This window comes from Pectinophora gossypiella, chromosome 26 (assembly GCF_024362695.1).
Source record: "Pectinophora gossypiella chromosome 26, ilPecGoss1.1, whole genome shotgun sequence".
Lineage (NCBI taxonomy): Eukaryota > Metazoa > Arthropoda > Insecta > Lepidoptera > Gelechiidae > Pectinophora > Pectinophora gossypiella.
In genome coordinates, this window is record NC_065429.1 from 2,598,478 (window position 1) to 2,614,691 (window position 16,214).

A 16,214-nucleotide genomic window follows, 5' to 3' on the forward strand; every position below is an offset into this window, starting at 1 on the left:
AAAGAAACCCACCACATTTTATGAGCACTGTCATGTAGCTACTTTAGACCTCTATAGTATAGGGCTTGTCTGGGGATGTTTTAGAAAGGCCAGGGGGGTTAAAATGGCGACATCGAAGCAATTCATCTAAGAAAGCAATGTTTCAATTTGACATTTGCGCATATAAAAGTATGCGCGCCATGTCACATTAACATATTTGACATTTAGTTAGACTTGGGATTCAATTTTTTAAACAAGTTAATGTGACATGGTACTATAGTAGGGACTACATGTTAATGCTCATAACCGTACCTAAAGGATTGTGTTAAATGTAAAATAACGCGATTTTTTTTTTTCTAAAATAAATGTCTTTTATATTCATAACGCATGGACGTTTTCACTATTCCTATTTTTATTTCACCTAATATCTAACCAAACGCACCCTAAACTTGGTACTTTTCACCTAAATCGGGATATGGCACTTAATAATACCCAAACGCCGTCCAATTGCCCACCCTGCATTGCTAACAGACGCGGACATGGGAAAATCCAACTTTTTAGTTAGTTATTTAGTATAGGAGTTCGTATCAAAACTGACTGTAAATTCTATTTTGATTACTTGTGGCTGTGCCTACCCGTCTAGGAATGACGGGCGTGAGTCTAGGTATGTATGTACGTATTGTACGTAATTTAGTACCTAAGTAGGCTGATCCCTTATCACCATAAGGTTTATCATATCCAGCTTACGACATCGTATCAACAGCGGCTGCAAGTTGTCTTGTGGCTCTGCCCACTCCATTAGGAATTACGGGCATGAGTTTATGTATGTATGTATGTATTTATTTATTTATTTATTTTTATTTATTTATTATTAGGGAGATCAACAGCATTAACTTACAGTCTAATCCTTAAATTAGTAACACAAAGCCAATTATAGATCCCCACAAATAGTTAAAGTATGTAGTACCTAAGTATATCACACCTCGGATAATCCATATAAAATCAATTAAAAAATGCTACCACGCCCGCGCTTTGGCTGTGAACGTAATAACGCGATTCTATACTAACTAGAACAGTTTGATTTTCCCGCGCCAACGTCCGTTAAGCAATATACGTAAAATGAGACGTAATATACACACTTCGAATATAAAATCTTGTTCGTCCTATACATTTTCAACTTATCTATGTAACCAATCATATTTAGCTACATTATCAGATCTTTCAGTTTGTATCTAACTTTGTTATATCATATGTACCATAGATGTTTATCCTGATTCTCGATAATCGTGCGATTCTAGCAGACAAGAATTTAATTTTGTTTTAGTTTGACAAAAAAAAAACGTTAGAAAGAGACAGAGTTAATCTAAGAATTAAAAAAAATAAACTACATCTGCGATTACTATATCTGCGAGAGCTGTTTGGGAAATGAAACTATATCAAAATTCTTTTGCGAATTGAAAATCTGTGAAAAATTTTTTCTGCGAAAAATTATAAAACCCTGTCATACTACGGTTATAGTCAAAGTGCTATCAGACATCGTTAGTAAAAAATGTACTTTTTAACCGACTTAATAAATATTATGTTCCCAACTAGAGTACCCGTAATCCCGGGTATCCAGCATGTACCACGCAACTCCCGGGGTTTTGTATTCTATACCCATCACACGCAACCAGAATTATTCTAAACTATAAGTTTTGTCAGACGCTAGACAGTAAAAACAAGATATTGCCAAAAAAAAAACTAAATAAAACTACGTCATAAATTAAAAAAAAAACATGTTGAAAGTGCCTCTAATTGTTATATTAGGACTATGGTATTAGGACACCTTTAGGTCGAATCGATTCTACGAGGCTATTTACTTGTAACACACCAACACCACACTTAAGAAAAAAAACCTTACCAATACTATGTAAAGAGGCACTATCACATATTCCCCTTAATAATAAAACCGTGGTATAAGAAGAGGGTCTGCATGACATCCGCACCGCGCGCGGCGTGAATTATATTGAGAGCTTCGACCAATAAACGATACGAATGCTATCTACGTAGATGGACGTCAAACGGCTATTGGTCGAAGGTGAGCGGCGCGGTTACCGTGCAGAGCCTACAGGTATGCTCAAAACTGACAGCTAGCATTTCAAGGTTAGCCCAGCTGACGTCATCCGACCCTGTGTTGCCATTTCGTAAAAATAAATTACCCACGTCTAACGTTTTTAATTTACTTTGCAAGGAAATTTTGTACTTTTAGTAAAAGATTTACGTACAGTTTTAATGATTTTTATATACGTGACAAAGAATAGTAATTAAATACATTAGTCAGTAATTCGCTTAATTTACAATAATAAAATTTACGTCCTTGGAATGTTGGAGATAGCAATTTAATGGTAACACTACGTCATCAATGGGCTAGCAATGGCGGCTTGTCATAGGATTGAGCATACCTGGTCTTCTTATACCATGAATAAAGCTACGTTTACAACAGATGTATGTAACAGAGATTGAAGCAAACCAACATTTTTAATGGCAATATCATAAGCGCATTCTTCTTAACACCCCAATAATATAGATAAGGAGCCTCCATCGATAGTTTCATATTCAGACCTAAATAATTTATGGTGATTTTGGCACATTAACACCCGTATTCTTAGTTGCTCGAAACTGCCTTCACTCGACTCGGCCTCAGCTGATCATTTTGGTATTTTAAGTTGATTGTGTGGCACCTGTACTTTTTAATAAAGCACATTTACGAACACGCAGCGGACGGCCAATCAGAGCGCCCGCCCGCCTTCATGATTAAATGTTTCTTTGGTTGGCACTACTTCCTACCTTTTCCGGTGTCGCCATATTCGTTTCTCTTATTAGTCTGTGTTTCTGTTCACCGGGTTGTTTTAATATTTAATCTTGTCAAATCTAGTGTAAGACCACATGAAAGTAAACAGTGATTCCAAAATCGTATTAGTTTAATTTCTATCTAACACATTCAACCTAAAATTGGAGGACTTTACTCACTGGAGTCGAGCATATATCATGCTACCAACATAATGAGGAACTTACCAATCGTTCCCCAAAAACACGATAGATGGCGTTGTTAAGTTTTTCTTCGTTTAAACTTCTAATTTAATGGATAACATAATTAATTATGCATCTTTTATCTTGTTTCTGGGTATAAATGATGACCCTTTTTATTACACCATGGTACAATTACAACTTCCACCCATTATTATTGTGATCAAAATGAAGAGAAGCAATATAGGTAGTAACATCATTCTATACATAGGGTAATTCCTGTTTACCCGTGTACACACTGCGTCAATGAAAATCCATATATATGATGAAGGCTAGACCTAGTTTTACCCGAAAACAATCGGCTCGTACTAGGTTTAACCAAGAGTGGCTACACCTAGTTCTAACCGGCTAAAACTAGGTGTAGCCGCACTTCGGGTATTAGACGTAACATATATATTCTTCTTTCTTTCTTTGTGAAAAAGTCACGAACTCAGTATTGTGTTAATTTCCAGAGAAACAGACGCTGTTCTTCAGTCGCTCCTAAATTTTGAGCTGACTTCGATTTAGGTTCGAGAACGGAGTCGAGGAAAGTTCGAGTTGGCGTGTTAGAATACGGGTGTCAAACTTTATTTTAGATTGCCAGCTGTAAATATAGCAATTCACAATGACAGCTAGAAAGAGACAGCTAGTTTTCAACTTCCAAGCTAAAATAAAATGAAGTTTGTATCTGCCAAAATTTTCATGTAAAATGTAAAAAAAAATACTAGATTAATATGAGAGCTATTTGCGAAAAAAATATAAAAAAATGTCTGAATATTTCATATTTAGGCCTAGATCTTTGGATGTCAAGTATAGTATATTATTCTCTGAAATGTATGTATTTAATAACTCTAATTCCTATACACACCATCTAATGTTATTTTAAGTTATACCTGTCACTTTCTTATCAAACGAAAAGGAAAGGGACGGATGATTGACAGATGTTAATTTTAAAAAGAATGAGTGAATGAATGAACAACCCGTGCGAATAAAATAGGCATCTCGCTGGTATGCAAACCGTTTGACATTTGCTGTCAACTCATTTCTGTCGCGTTAATGGCCAATGTATATTTTTTAGACGGTTGTTTTGAATTTCTGTTTAAAATTGGCGTGTGTTCCATAAATTTTATGGCTGTCGATTACCCGTCCCTTTCCTTTTCGGCGGATAAGAAAATGACAGGTATAACTTAGATGGTCATACAGGAATTAGCACCAATGTTATTTATTCAGAGAATATTATATTATGACTAATTTATTATATATAACACTACACGGTTCATACATTAGGTACTTTAAAATCGCAAGTTACTGATAACATGAATAAAATCTTTAAGTAATAAAAAGTAAATAAATGTTTATTTGCAAACACTATCGCGAGCAACTTTTATCTACGTAGACAAGACTGCTCTTGCGGTCGAATCTCGCATTGTATGTCGCGGCACGTGCGACAGCGCAACCCATGCAACTTGGGCTTAATGCATTCTAATGTTATTTTCCGGCCCATTTTTTCAAGTCAATGAGATTATTTTTTTGCAACAGGTAAATAAAACTGTTTATCACATCGTGCGCGATAACGTAATCCATGCAGCCCTTCGGTTTAATGGAAATATGATGCTTTTTTGGACTTATTTTTTAAATTATGGCAACGGCTAGAGGCGTACCCAGCCGTGGGACGTATGCAGGATGTTAATGTGTAGGTTTTTTTTTTAATTTTGGACATGTAAAGGTCAACAGCCTCTCGGCTTTAAAGCACCTAAGAAGGCCCCGTGTATGTGTATGGCGAGGGGTCCCTTGCAAGCCGTTCGCTAGGTGTTAGTCGGTACATTACGGTGGCTTAAGCTACTCTTCGGCTTTTTCAGCTGTTTCGGACGCAACCTCGCCCTCCTTACCTTGGTCAGACGGATTCTTTCGCACCTGCAAGCGAAACCACAGATTAAATAGAGTAGAATAGAAATTCAAAAAAAAAAAAAATTCAAAAATATTTATTTTTCAAAATTGGCTTACAAAGTTAGCGCTTTTTGAACGTCAAACATAATTAAATTACATATTATGTAACTAGCTGTAAAACTACTACCACATCGGAATCTGTAACGCTGAGGGAAAGACGTGGCCAGAAAACCTCCCAGCACATGGCCCTAGTCCTACTGTTTCATGTTTTCCTTTCTTTTCTTTTAATCCAGTTTGTATTACATAATTTATAGACTTAAATACAATGGTATTCCAATTACAGTCGGTGGAAGGAAAGTGAAACATAAAGAGTTTATGTGACTTTATCACAGAAACAGTGTTTTATGAGCTCCCTGACAGAAGCAGGCAAATCATTTATTTTAGATATAAGTAGGTATTGGTACGGTCACGAGTACTAATATGTATACACTCTGAAACCATGTCACATTAACTTTTTTCACAAATTAAACCGTAAGTCTCATTAAATGTCAAATATGATAGTGCGACAGGGTTCTAAAGTGGGTACATGATATTGCTCATGACTGTACACAGTAGGAGTGAACATAATAATTAAACCTTATTTCTAAGAAATCAGAATCATTTATTCAACGTAATTATCACGAATAAACTTGTTGAAGGTCAATGTAACATTTTTGAATTTACGTCATTTCGCAAGGTGTTATGGCTGAGGAGAAGAAATGACAATAAACTGCAACAGCAACACATCTTTTAAAAACCAATGAGGGTATACATTACAAGTTATTTAATAACTAGAGGAACACATTCAATACCAGACATTTTTGTCATTTAGGTAGTCATTAATCTTATAATAAGTTTCTTACATAAAGTAAGCTTCACATGAGCTTTAAATTTATTTCTAAAAAGGGACGTCAGCAGCAAAAAAAAAAAACAGTCAAACTACTACTAATTACTTTGTGATCCCTAGTTTGATTAAGACATTACTGGCTGATCACCAGATTGTCCGAAAGTAAGATGATCCGTGCTTCGGAAGACACGTCAAGCCGTTGGTCCCGATTACTACGTACTGATGTAAGTAAGTAGTCGTTACATGAGCCATGTCAGGGGCCTTTAGCGGCTCAACTCAATAGTAACCCTGACGCCAGGGTTGATGAGGTTGGTACTCCACCTCACAACCCTGTTTTGTAGTGTGTTATTCATATTCTGTGGCTCTTGAGTCGCTTATTATTAGGTATTTTGTGTGTACTCTTTATATAAGTAGGTATATAGGTTAGGTATTATTTATATGTATGTTATATATTTCTATATACTTCTTTTATATACTTCTATAACTCTCTACCTGAGACTGTCAGGAGGGCTCCTTCTCTGGACTCTTTCAGGGCAAGAGTGAAGGCGCTCTTCCTGCAGGCATAACTTGGAAGTGTTTTTTTCTTATTCTCCTTATATGTATTATTATATTGTATAGGCTATTTGTATGTATGTATATGTGTGTATGTATGTATGTGTATGTATATACCTATATATATATATATTATTATTATATATATATTATTTATTATTACTATTTTCTTATTTTATTTTTCTTTTTATTATTGTTCGTGTCATTATATGTTTATTGCACCAGCCCGTGCTCCAATGCATTAACTTCTTTCACCCTAAGGTTGCCTGGCAGAAATTGCTATTTAGCAATAAGGCCGCCTATTGTACTTATGTTTTTATTCGTATGTTTATGTCCTTTGTATATGTCGTTGTGCAATAAAGTATTATTGATTGATTGATTGATTGATTATTTACATCTATTTATTGGTAAGTTGTACTTATAGTTTGTACAGGCAATCTTTAATTTTTTACATTTTTTCTCACCTTATGTCTGGAAGAAATCGCCTTAAGCGTAAGGGTCGTCATTTGCCATGTACATAGTTAAAAGTCTTTTTGTAATTATGACTTTTTATTTTGGCGCAATAAAGTGTATTTGTATTGTATTGTAGTAGCCGGGACCAACGGCTTAATGTGCCTATTGTAGATTCTATTGTATTTTTTGTGTTGTTATGTTGTATGGATGCGTGGAGATTTGAGACCCACCTGTCGACGTCAGCTGGCACCAGCAAGCGGCCCTGTAACACCCGTATAACAGCGGGCCGCACCCTGTGGACAGTGATACGCGCGTGACCACAGCACACGTTGCTCTCCTCAGAGCTCTCAGACTGGTAGGAGAAGAGGGGCTCGTCCCGAGGAATGACGCGAGGACGCGTGCGGAGAGCGCACATACCTGGTGTCAAGAAAAATAAATTTTATATTGCATTTTAGTTTTCGTTTTATTTTTTTCACACCATTCAATGGAATTCTATAGTCTCTGCTTACCCCGGTGGGAAATAGGCGTGAGTTTATGTATGTATGTATGTTTTTCACACCATTCATACGTTGTTTAAAGGCTTACACGATCTATGTTTTTACATTTTTTAATTTTATTTACCTATTTGATTTATTATTACAAAGTCAACACTAAAAACAATTACAAATGAAACTTAAACACTTCTAAACACAAAATTACATAAATAATTAACAAAAAAATTAACATATTTAAAAAAAAAAATTCATTGGCCCGTGGTACTAGGTTCAAAACAAATTATGAAATTCTGATTACTAAATAAAGACAGATCTGAAAACTAACGAAAAACATTTTCTTTTTTTCTACTTATTTATGATTTTTTATTACAAAAATAATGCTATTTACTGCACTCTACAAAAAGCCCGCCCCTGACTAATAATAATTAATAATAATTTTATTTTCAATTATTATTCTTTTTAATTTGTTAACTTTAGTTTCTACTTTTTATTATCAGTGTTGTGTGCGTCTATAATTGGCAGGCATACCGGAACTTTTCCTACGTGTATTGTATTTTGTGTGTTTGTTTATGTACTGCTGTTGATGTACCATAATAAATAAATGAAATGTGATATCGTAAAACGGCGGGAAAGTTGTGGGTGAGGTACTCCCCGATTGAGTAGTGATTCTTTAGTGATGCCGAATAACCGATTATTTACCTGTAAATAATCGAAATATCGATATTTAGGGGCTTAGAAAAATATCGATATACAGTCGATATGCGTATCGATATTTAGGCTTAGAAAAAAATAGTCGATTAGTGGTAAATAAATGCTCGATTAATCAATAACCGATTACACCACTACAGTAAATGACTCCATAGAATCAACGGGATTTGTATTGAAATATTATAAGCTTTGCCGAAACAAAGCGTCAAAAAGTCTTAAGACTCATTTGAGTGTTCCCCTCCACGGAAATCTTTAGTAAAAGGCGAAAGATTTATGCGTTTTGAAGGGAAACCAGAGTTACTAAAATACGGCTAACAGATTTCACCCAACCAAACGTGGAGCAAATCTTAACACCGCGATGTAGAAAATGTAACAACTGGAACAGCGACATCCGGCGGATTTTTATGGAACTAAACAATACAAGCATTTTTTTTTAAATATTGCTTATAAAACCAGTAATAAAAATGTAGCTAGAAAATCTGAAGCCATTAAATAAAGTATACAGTTTTTTAATTATTTTACAATGGTGCTAATTCCTGTAAATACCATCTAATTTTATTTTAAGTTATATCTGTCATTTTCTTATCCGCCGAAAAGGAAAGGGACGGGTAATCGACAAGCATAAAATTTATGGAACACACGTCAATTTTAAGCACAAATCTAAACCAACCGTCTAAAAATTTTACATCCGCCAATAACCCGACACAGTTAAGTAGACAGCACGTCAAACGGATTGCATACCAGCGACGTACCTTTTGATTCGCCCGGGTTATTCATTCATTTACTCATTCTTCCTAAAATTAAGAGCTGTGAATCATCCGTCCCTTTCCTTTTCGACGGATATGAAAATGACGGATATAACTTAAAATAAAATTAGGCGGTGTCTGCAGGAATCGGGGCCAATATATTTTCAAAAAACTTTTATTTACCGCAAATACGGCGATGCGTGGTGTTTCTCTCAGCTACGTTGTAGTTCTAGAGGTTCATCGACATTCCGCTAGATGGCGTAGCTATTTTTTTTTAAATGCCAAACTTAATCACTTACTTGACTTATATGTTTTGGGCTATTTATTATACTTAAACTGTACGAAATTTTGCTTTTCTAACTCCAAAATTTTATAAAGACAGATCTAAAGGTCACAAAAACGTTTTCTTTTTTCTTTTCGACTTAATTAAGAATTTTTAAAAAATGTAACAATAAATGCGATATTTTGTCACAATTTTCTATGACGTCACAGGTTGCATTTTCAAACAAATTCCATAGTAAAGTCGTGTTTTGACGTTTAGTGTAAAGTAACTGATTTAACTAGTTGGAAACTAATCTATTGTATCTGAGAGAAAGAGAGAGAGAGAGAAAATGTTTATTCAACAAATTGTGACACATTACATACGAAGTGTTACAAACAGAGTAAAAACAACAGAATATCATAAAACAATTTTTAAGACTCAGTACATAATGTGGCACAGCAGTGAATAGGACACGAACTCAGCATTGTGTCTATTTCCGAAGAAACAGACGCTGTTTTTCAGTCGCTCCTTAATTTTCCGTCTGTTGGATCCCGCGAAGCTGACATGACTCATAGCGATCTGAACCTAATATAATGAGTCTATTGTATCTGAAGCTTTTCGTCGGATAAGAAAATGACAGGTTTACCTTTATATTTTAAAGCCATAAATAGTGTACAAACAAACAAACAATTATAAGTTAAAATAAAATTACATGATGTGTTCTGCAATTAGCACCTGTGTCCAGGGGGGTCAAAATGGCCAAATCGAAGCAATTCATCTAAGAAAGCAATGTTGCAATTTAACATTTGCGCATATAGAAGTAAGTGCGCAATGCCATGTATTGTCAACGACACCACGAAACCGCACCACTGAGGTGTCGTTTACATTTTTTTTAGATATGATTCACGCAGGATATTTTATTTTTGTCTGCCATACGCAATAATAATAACCCCCTATAATAGTCAATGTATTCGGTACTCACCCGTGATATAGATGTCCTCTAGATGGAAATAGTGTGTCGCGAGCGCGGCTTGGTACAGCGCATGCGCGGCGGGGGATGAAAACGCGTACGCAGTTCCCGAGAGGTAGTGCGGGTAAACGCGCCCGTCGTACATATAGCGAGGTGTGTACCTAATGTACAAGAGGAAAATTGATAAAATTTGACATTAGACTAATACACCCGCAGTGGAGCAGCGTGGTGAAGTATGCTCCATACCCCCTCTGGTTGATTGAGGGGAGGCCTGTGCCCAGCAGTGGGACGTATATAGGCTGTTTATGTTATGTGTATGTTATGTGACTAATACATTCCGCTTAACACATTCACTGTTTACAAAATAAATAAAAATCATAGCTGGAAACCAAAACTTTTTTAAGGTGTATTTTTATTAAGTACATACGCATGCTTGTAAATATGGAAAAATGTATATTGTTATTATTATTATTTCAATAAAAAACACATTTTTCAAATCCCGGTATACCGGTATTGTTCTGGGGGCAATAACGAAAGTACCGGGTTTGAAAATTGGTGCGGAATTGCGATGCCATCCCTAGCGCTCGGATCCGAGCGGTAGGCGCCGCTACAATAGCCCGAGCGGGATCCTAGCGGGGAGCGAGGAATGTGTTAAGGACGGTACTGAAAAGTATCGGCGTCCGAAAGACGTAATATACGATCCCGACGACCCGATGACTCTAGCCATAGAGGCAGCCAATCAGCTCGCGACACCAAACACTTCAGGACCCCGATACCGACTCCGCCGGCGTGGTCGACGACTTCCCTCAATCAGCGCTTATCGCTATCGACCCACTAGGGTCGATTAATTCTTTCAAATATTTTCCCTCTCAGACGACGCTCTGAGCCGAGGTTCGCGCCCAACTGGGCACCCTGTCGTCTTAAACGTTGCACCGAGTGAGAGCCCTCAGCACTCCCCATCTGTCCGGCCAAGTAGTTAATGCCATCTGCGGCAAATCTACAATAAGTCACGTCAAAAAAAAAGTCGAGGTAAACCTAGCTCAGCCGCTGGTGGAGAGCGGAGAGTTGCCGTTCTATACGTAGTATTATTCCTTATTCTATGGTTTAGGCCTTTAAGGTGTGATGCTGTGTGATTGAGAAGGGAATGTTAGGTTGGTTTGGACACGTAGAGCGGATGAAGGATAATAGAATTGCAAAAGCGGTATATAAAGCGAAAGTTGATGGTAGGGCTGGCAGAGGAAGACCTAGAAGGACTTACATTGACCAAATTGGAGATGTCCTTAGAAAAGGTTTAATACGATCTACTCTGAACCGGCGTGCGTGTATGAAGCGATTGATGAATGTGGAGGAAGCAAGAGGAGTGTGTCAGGATTCAGGATCGAAGCAAATGGAATTCTATAGTCTCTGCTTACCCCGGTGGGAAATAGGCGTGAGTTTATATATGTATGTATGTATGCTGTGTGATGGTGCCAACTCACCATTTGCTGTGCAAGTCGGAGACAGGCCGGGCCCCGCTGATGAGGTCTCCAATCAACATATACTCCTTGCTCTTAAACCCTTCAGCTACCTTCTTGTCGTACTGCGCAGATCTATTGCGCAGCGTGAGCAGGAGATTCATCACGTTTATGTACATGTCGTCATCAGTCTTTAGGATGTAGCGAACTGGAAAAAAGAAGAAAATTTTGACTCTCCAGGCTACGTTCTCCAAAAAAAAAAAAAATAGATGGCGCTGTACAGTCATGAGCAATATCATGTACCCACTTTTGAACCCTTATAGCGAACCACGTAAGCTCCATTTTGAAAAGTCTCTTTCGGATGTGATTTTTGTTAATAAAACCACGCAATAGACGCGCTAGTTTATAGCATTCGAATTTCAAAAATTCGAATTTCAAACATTCGAAGGTCAAACATTCGAATTACAAACATTTAGTTTTGTTGAAGGAGGTGATTATGAGGTTTTCTTTTCACTATAATAAGGTAACTCCATGTAGCCTATATACGTCCTACTGCTAAGCAGAGACCTTCACGACCAGCAATATCATGTACCTACCCACTTCAGAACCCTGTCGCACTATCATATTTGACATTTAATGAGACTTACGGTTTAATTTGTCAAATAGTTAATGTGACATGGTTTCAAAGCGTATACATATTAGTACTCGTGACCGTACAGAGTCGCCTTCGTTTAACCTTCTACTTTCATGGATAACAGACATAATACATCTTTTATCTTTATTTTTGGGTATAAATGATGACCCTTTTTATAAAATTACACCCAGGCACAAAACATCTTCCTCCCATTATTACTGTGATCAAAATAAAGAGAAGCAATATAGGTAGCAACACAATTCTTTACAGAATCTGATCCAAATGTCAAGCAAATTTTTTTTTACGTATACTTCTGTCCTTACATGATATTTGTATGTGTATGTTTTGTGTAAAACTTGTTTTGTATGTTGTGTGCAATAAAGTATATTTGTATTATGTAATATCATGAATTTTGCGACGGAAAATTCCATTTGATACTAACTCAGATTCATGAGCTGAATCATCCCCCTCAGTATTCGTTACGATGTCACTAACAGTCTGTATACGTTATTGCTAATACTTGGATAATATGGTTGATTGTACATGTACTTATGTGAAAATATCCTACACCTATTGTTAACATATCTATCATGTATAATTGTTTATTGAGGAGCTCGGTGGCGCAGCGGTTAACGCGCTCGGTCTGCGATTGTTGAAGTAAAGCAACTTTCGCAAAGGCCGGTCATAGGATGGGTGACCACAAAAAAAAGTTTTCATCTCGAGCTCCTCCGTGCTTCGGAAGGCACGTTAAGCCGTTGGTCCCGGCTGCATTAGCAGTCGTTAATAACCATCAATCCGCACTGGGCCCGCGTGATTGTTTAAGGCCCGATCTCCCTATCTGTAAGGGTCTGGGGTGCAGTTCATAGAAAACGCGTAAGTATAAGGCTGCCCCCACATTGGGCGTTTATTGGCCGAACACAAAGAAAAGTTAGGTACAATGCACAGTAGCGCGTGAGGCATCGTTCGAGGTTCGCCGCAGACTGGTTACATACAATTAGCGAATATAGAAGGCACACAACAAAAAACTTATTTCTAGCTACCATCATCTCATAAAACATTTATAAGATCGCGCCTACCTCCCATATGCGGTAGGCGGAGACAAAGGATTTCCGACACACCACTTTCACATCACATCCTACATAGGTACATGTTATAAACAAAATATAAAACTATAAGAGCGCGTCGCTAACACTATCCATCCATAGGGAAGGCCCGTGCCCCAGCAGTGGGGACGTTAATGGGCTGGTGATGGTGATGTTTATTACCCCATGAAAATAAATAAATAAAATAACTTACCTCTATCATTGCACTTATTCGTGATCCACTTCAACATCATAATGGATTTTAAAGTTAAATTATTGTAAGAATCAATAAATCCCTCTTGTATTATATCACCGTATGTATCAACCTCCACTTCTATCATACTCTGCAAGGTTTTATTAACTGGCAACCCCAATAGAAACACCACTCTGAAATCCCGCTCAGTGTTGCCATCATCAGCGACATTTTCCTCCACTTTTCTAATATCTTTAGACTTTTTTAATAAAGCAATAATTTTGTTCAGATCTTTTGGTTCCTCTAAGTCTTCGTACCCCGCCGGCGGGATCTTCATAATGTTAGTATCGTATTCGTAATCGAAACTCTCCGTGCTTTCAGTTTGAGTCCCAATTTCTTTGTTCATGTCAAACCCTTGCAGCATATCATCATCATCATCGAATCTCTTCTCAGGTACATCATCAGTCTTTGTCAAGTTTATATGATTAATAGCTTCAGCTAAAACCGGTATTAGCTGCTTAAAACTAGATATGTCCTTCTTTATTCTCTTCCGCGGTATTTTGGTGTTATTTAACGGCAGATAGAAATCTTTCCCGAGATATTTCTCGCCTAAATGCTTCTCATCATCTCTTGGGAACAAATCGTAACTGAAATCATACTTTTTGTACTTATCTCTGACTTCGTTAAATATTTTTTGGTACTTTTTGTAATTGTTATAATCCGCCCACGTTTCACGGATGGCCTTGCGTCTCCTAAAGTGTCCAGTAGACGAACTGACGATGATGAGGAGAAATAATTTGTTCTGTTTACTTGTTTCACATACATGTTTAGGTTCGTGAATGATAGTCACGTTGTTTGGTTGGACGTAAATCTTTGTGTCGCGGTTTGTATGGGCCGACCATCCTGCTACTATGCCTGCAAGAAAAAAAAATAGTTACACTTTTTTATTACATCATAACATAAACATTCTATATACGTCCCACTGCTGGGCACAGGCCTCCCCCCTCAATCAACCGGAGGGGGTACGGAGCATACTCCGCCACGCTGCTCCAATGCGGGTTGGTGGTGTTTTTACGGCTAATAACCGGGACCAACGGCTTAACGTGCTCTCCGAAGCACGGAATCATCTTACTTTTTCGGAAAATCAGGTGAGCCTGAAAAGTCCTTACCAAACAAAGGACAGTCTCACAAAGTGATTTCGACAATGTCCCCATCGGGAATCGGACCCGGACCTCCAGATCGTGAGCCTAAATTAAAAGCTCTAACCACTAGACCACGGAGCTTGTTACATTACATCATTGTGTGTTTTATTACATCATTTCAGAATAACGGCCTCTGTGGTCTAGTGGTTGAGCGTTGGACTCACGATCCTGAGACCCCGGGTTTATATCCCGGTGGGGACACATTACGAAAATCACTTCGTGAACCTATAGTTACAGGTTGATCACCTAACTGTCCGAAAGAAAGATGATCCGTGCGTCGGAAGGCACGTTAAGCCGTTGGTCCCGGTTACTACTTACTGATGTAAGTAGACGATACATGAGCCATGTCAGGGGCCGTTGGCGGCTCAATAGTAACCCTGACACCAGGGTTACCCACACGATAGAAGATCACTATGTTATTATGTTAGGTTAGGTCATCGTAAACAGCCTATATACGTCCCACTGCTGGACACAGGCCTCCCCTCAATCAACCGGAGGGGATATGGAGGTTGGTGAAGGTGTTTTTACGGCTAATAGCCGGGACCAACAGCTTAACGTGCCCTCCGAAGCACGAAATCATCTTACTTTTTCAGACAATCAGGTGATTCAAGCCTGAAAAGTATTTTAGGTTAGGTATTGCAATAAAAATACTTTAAAACCCTTACCTTTGGGCAAATGGTAGTTAGCCTTATTATAGACAGGTACGTACATGAGGACACAGAACATTATCATGGCAACACTGAACAGGCAAAACTTGCCGACCACAGATAATGTGGACCTCCGCTCCCTGTCCTCCGGCTGGGTGGGCAGGACGGGTGTGTACGACGCGAACCGACGCTTATCATGCCTGGAGTAGAAGGAAATCATCACTACATAGTATAAAACAAAGTCGCTTTTTCTGTCCCTATATCCCTATGTTCGCTTAAATCTCTAAAACTACGCAACGGATTTTGATGCGGTTTTTTTAATAGATAGACTGATTCAAGAGGAAGGTTTATATGTATAATAACATCCATTAAATAGTGGAGAAATACTGTTATTTTTGAGGTTTTTAATGTGATGTCGTGAATAATTTCATTTTTTCCTCAGCAAAGCCGAGCGAAGCCGGGGCGGGTCGCTAGTATTTCTATAAGGGATATAACAACATACCTAACATAACACATAAAGGTTATGACTGCCTCTGTGGTCCAGTGCTTGAGCGTTAGGCTCACGATCCGGAGGTCCGGAATCCCGGTGGGGACATATCACAAAAAGCACTTTGTGATCCCTAGTTTGGTTAGGACATTACAGGCTGATCACCTGATTGTTCGAAAGCAAGATGATCCTGAAGGCACGTTAAGCTGTTGGTCCCGGTTACTACTTACTGATGTAAGTGAGTAATCGTTACATGAGCCGTGTCAGTGGCCTTTGGCGGCTCAATAGCAACCCTGACACCAGGGTCGATGCGGTTGGTAATCCACCATAGCCCACACGATAGAAGAAGAATGATTATAACAACATAACATAATACGTACAGATAACAGTTTCGAGGCGTTCGTTATGTAAAAATTTACGATACAAAGTGTAACTGTTACCTACTGAATAAAGATAATTTTTGAATTTGAACTAAGCACACATATCCCAATGAGGGACTTTCCTTCCAGGCTACGCTCTTCAAAAACAATACA

General features: G+C 38.0%; 1 protein-coding gene and 1 non-coding gene across 3 annotated transcripts in view; both read right to left on the reverse strand.

Moving 5' to 3' along the window:
* LOC126378395 (uncharacterized) overlaps positions 1-16,214 on the reverse strand; it is a 32,633-nt gene that overhangs the window by 2,683 nt on the left and 13,736 nt on the right. Inside the window, exons 3-8 of one of the 2 annotated variants that reach the window (XM_050026722.1) lie at positions 15,213-15,394; positions 13,367-14,260; positions 11,461-11,644; positions 9,995-10,143; positions 7,033-7,219; positions 4,914-4,938 (exon numbers count right to left, since the gene is read on the reverse strand). In XM_050026722.1, the coding sequence (XP_049882679.1) occupies positions 4,914-4,938; positions 7,033-7,219; positions 9,995-10,143; positions 11,461-11,644; positions 13,367-14,260; positions 15,213-15,394 (1,621 nt within the window). Of the gene's footprint in view, positions 1-4,683; positions 4,939-7,032; positions 7,220-9,994; positions 10,144-11,460; positions 11,645-13,366; positions 14,261-15,212; positions 15,395-16,214 lie in introns of those variants that run through there. The other variant, XM_050026721.1, reaches the window with a different exon arrangement.
* Positions 8,190-8,304, reverse strand: LOC126378609 (U5 spliceosomal RNA). Its single transcript, XR_007568131.1, has one exon. It is a non-coding gene; the product is annotated as a U5 spliceosomal RNA (small nuclear RNA).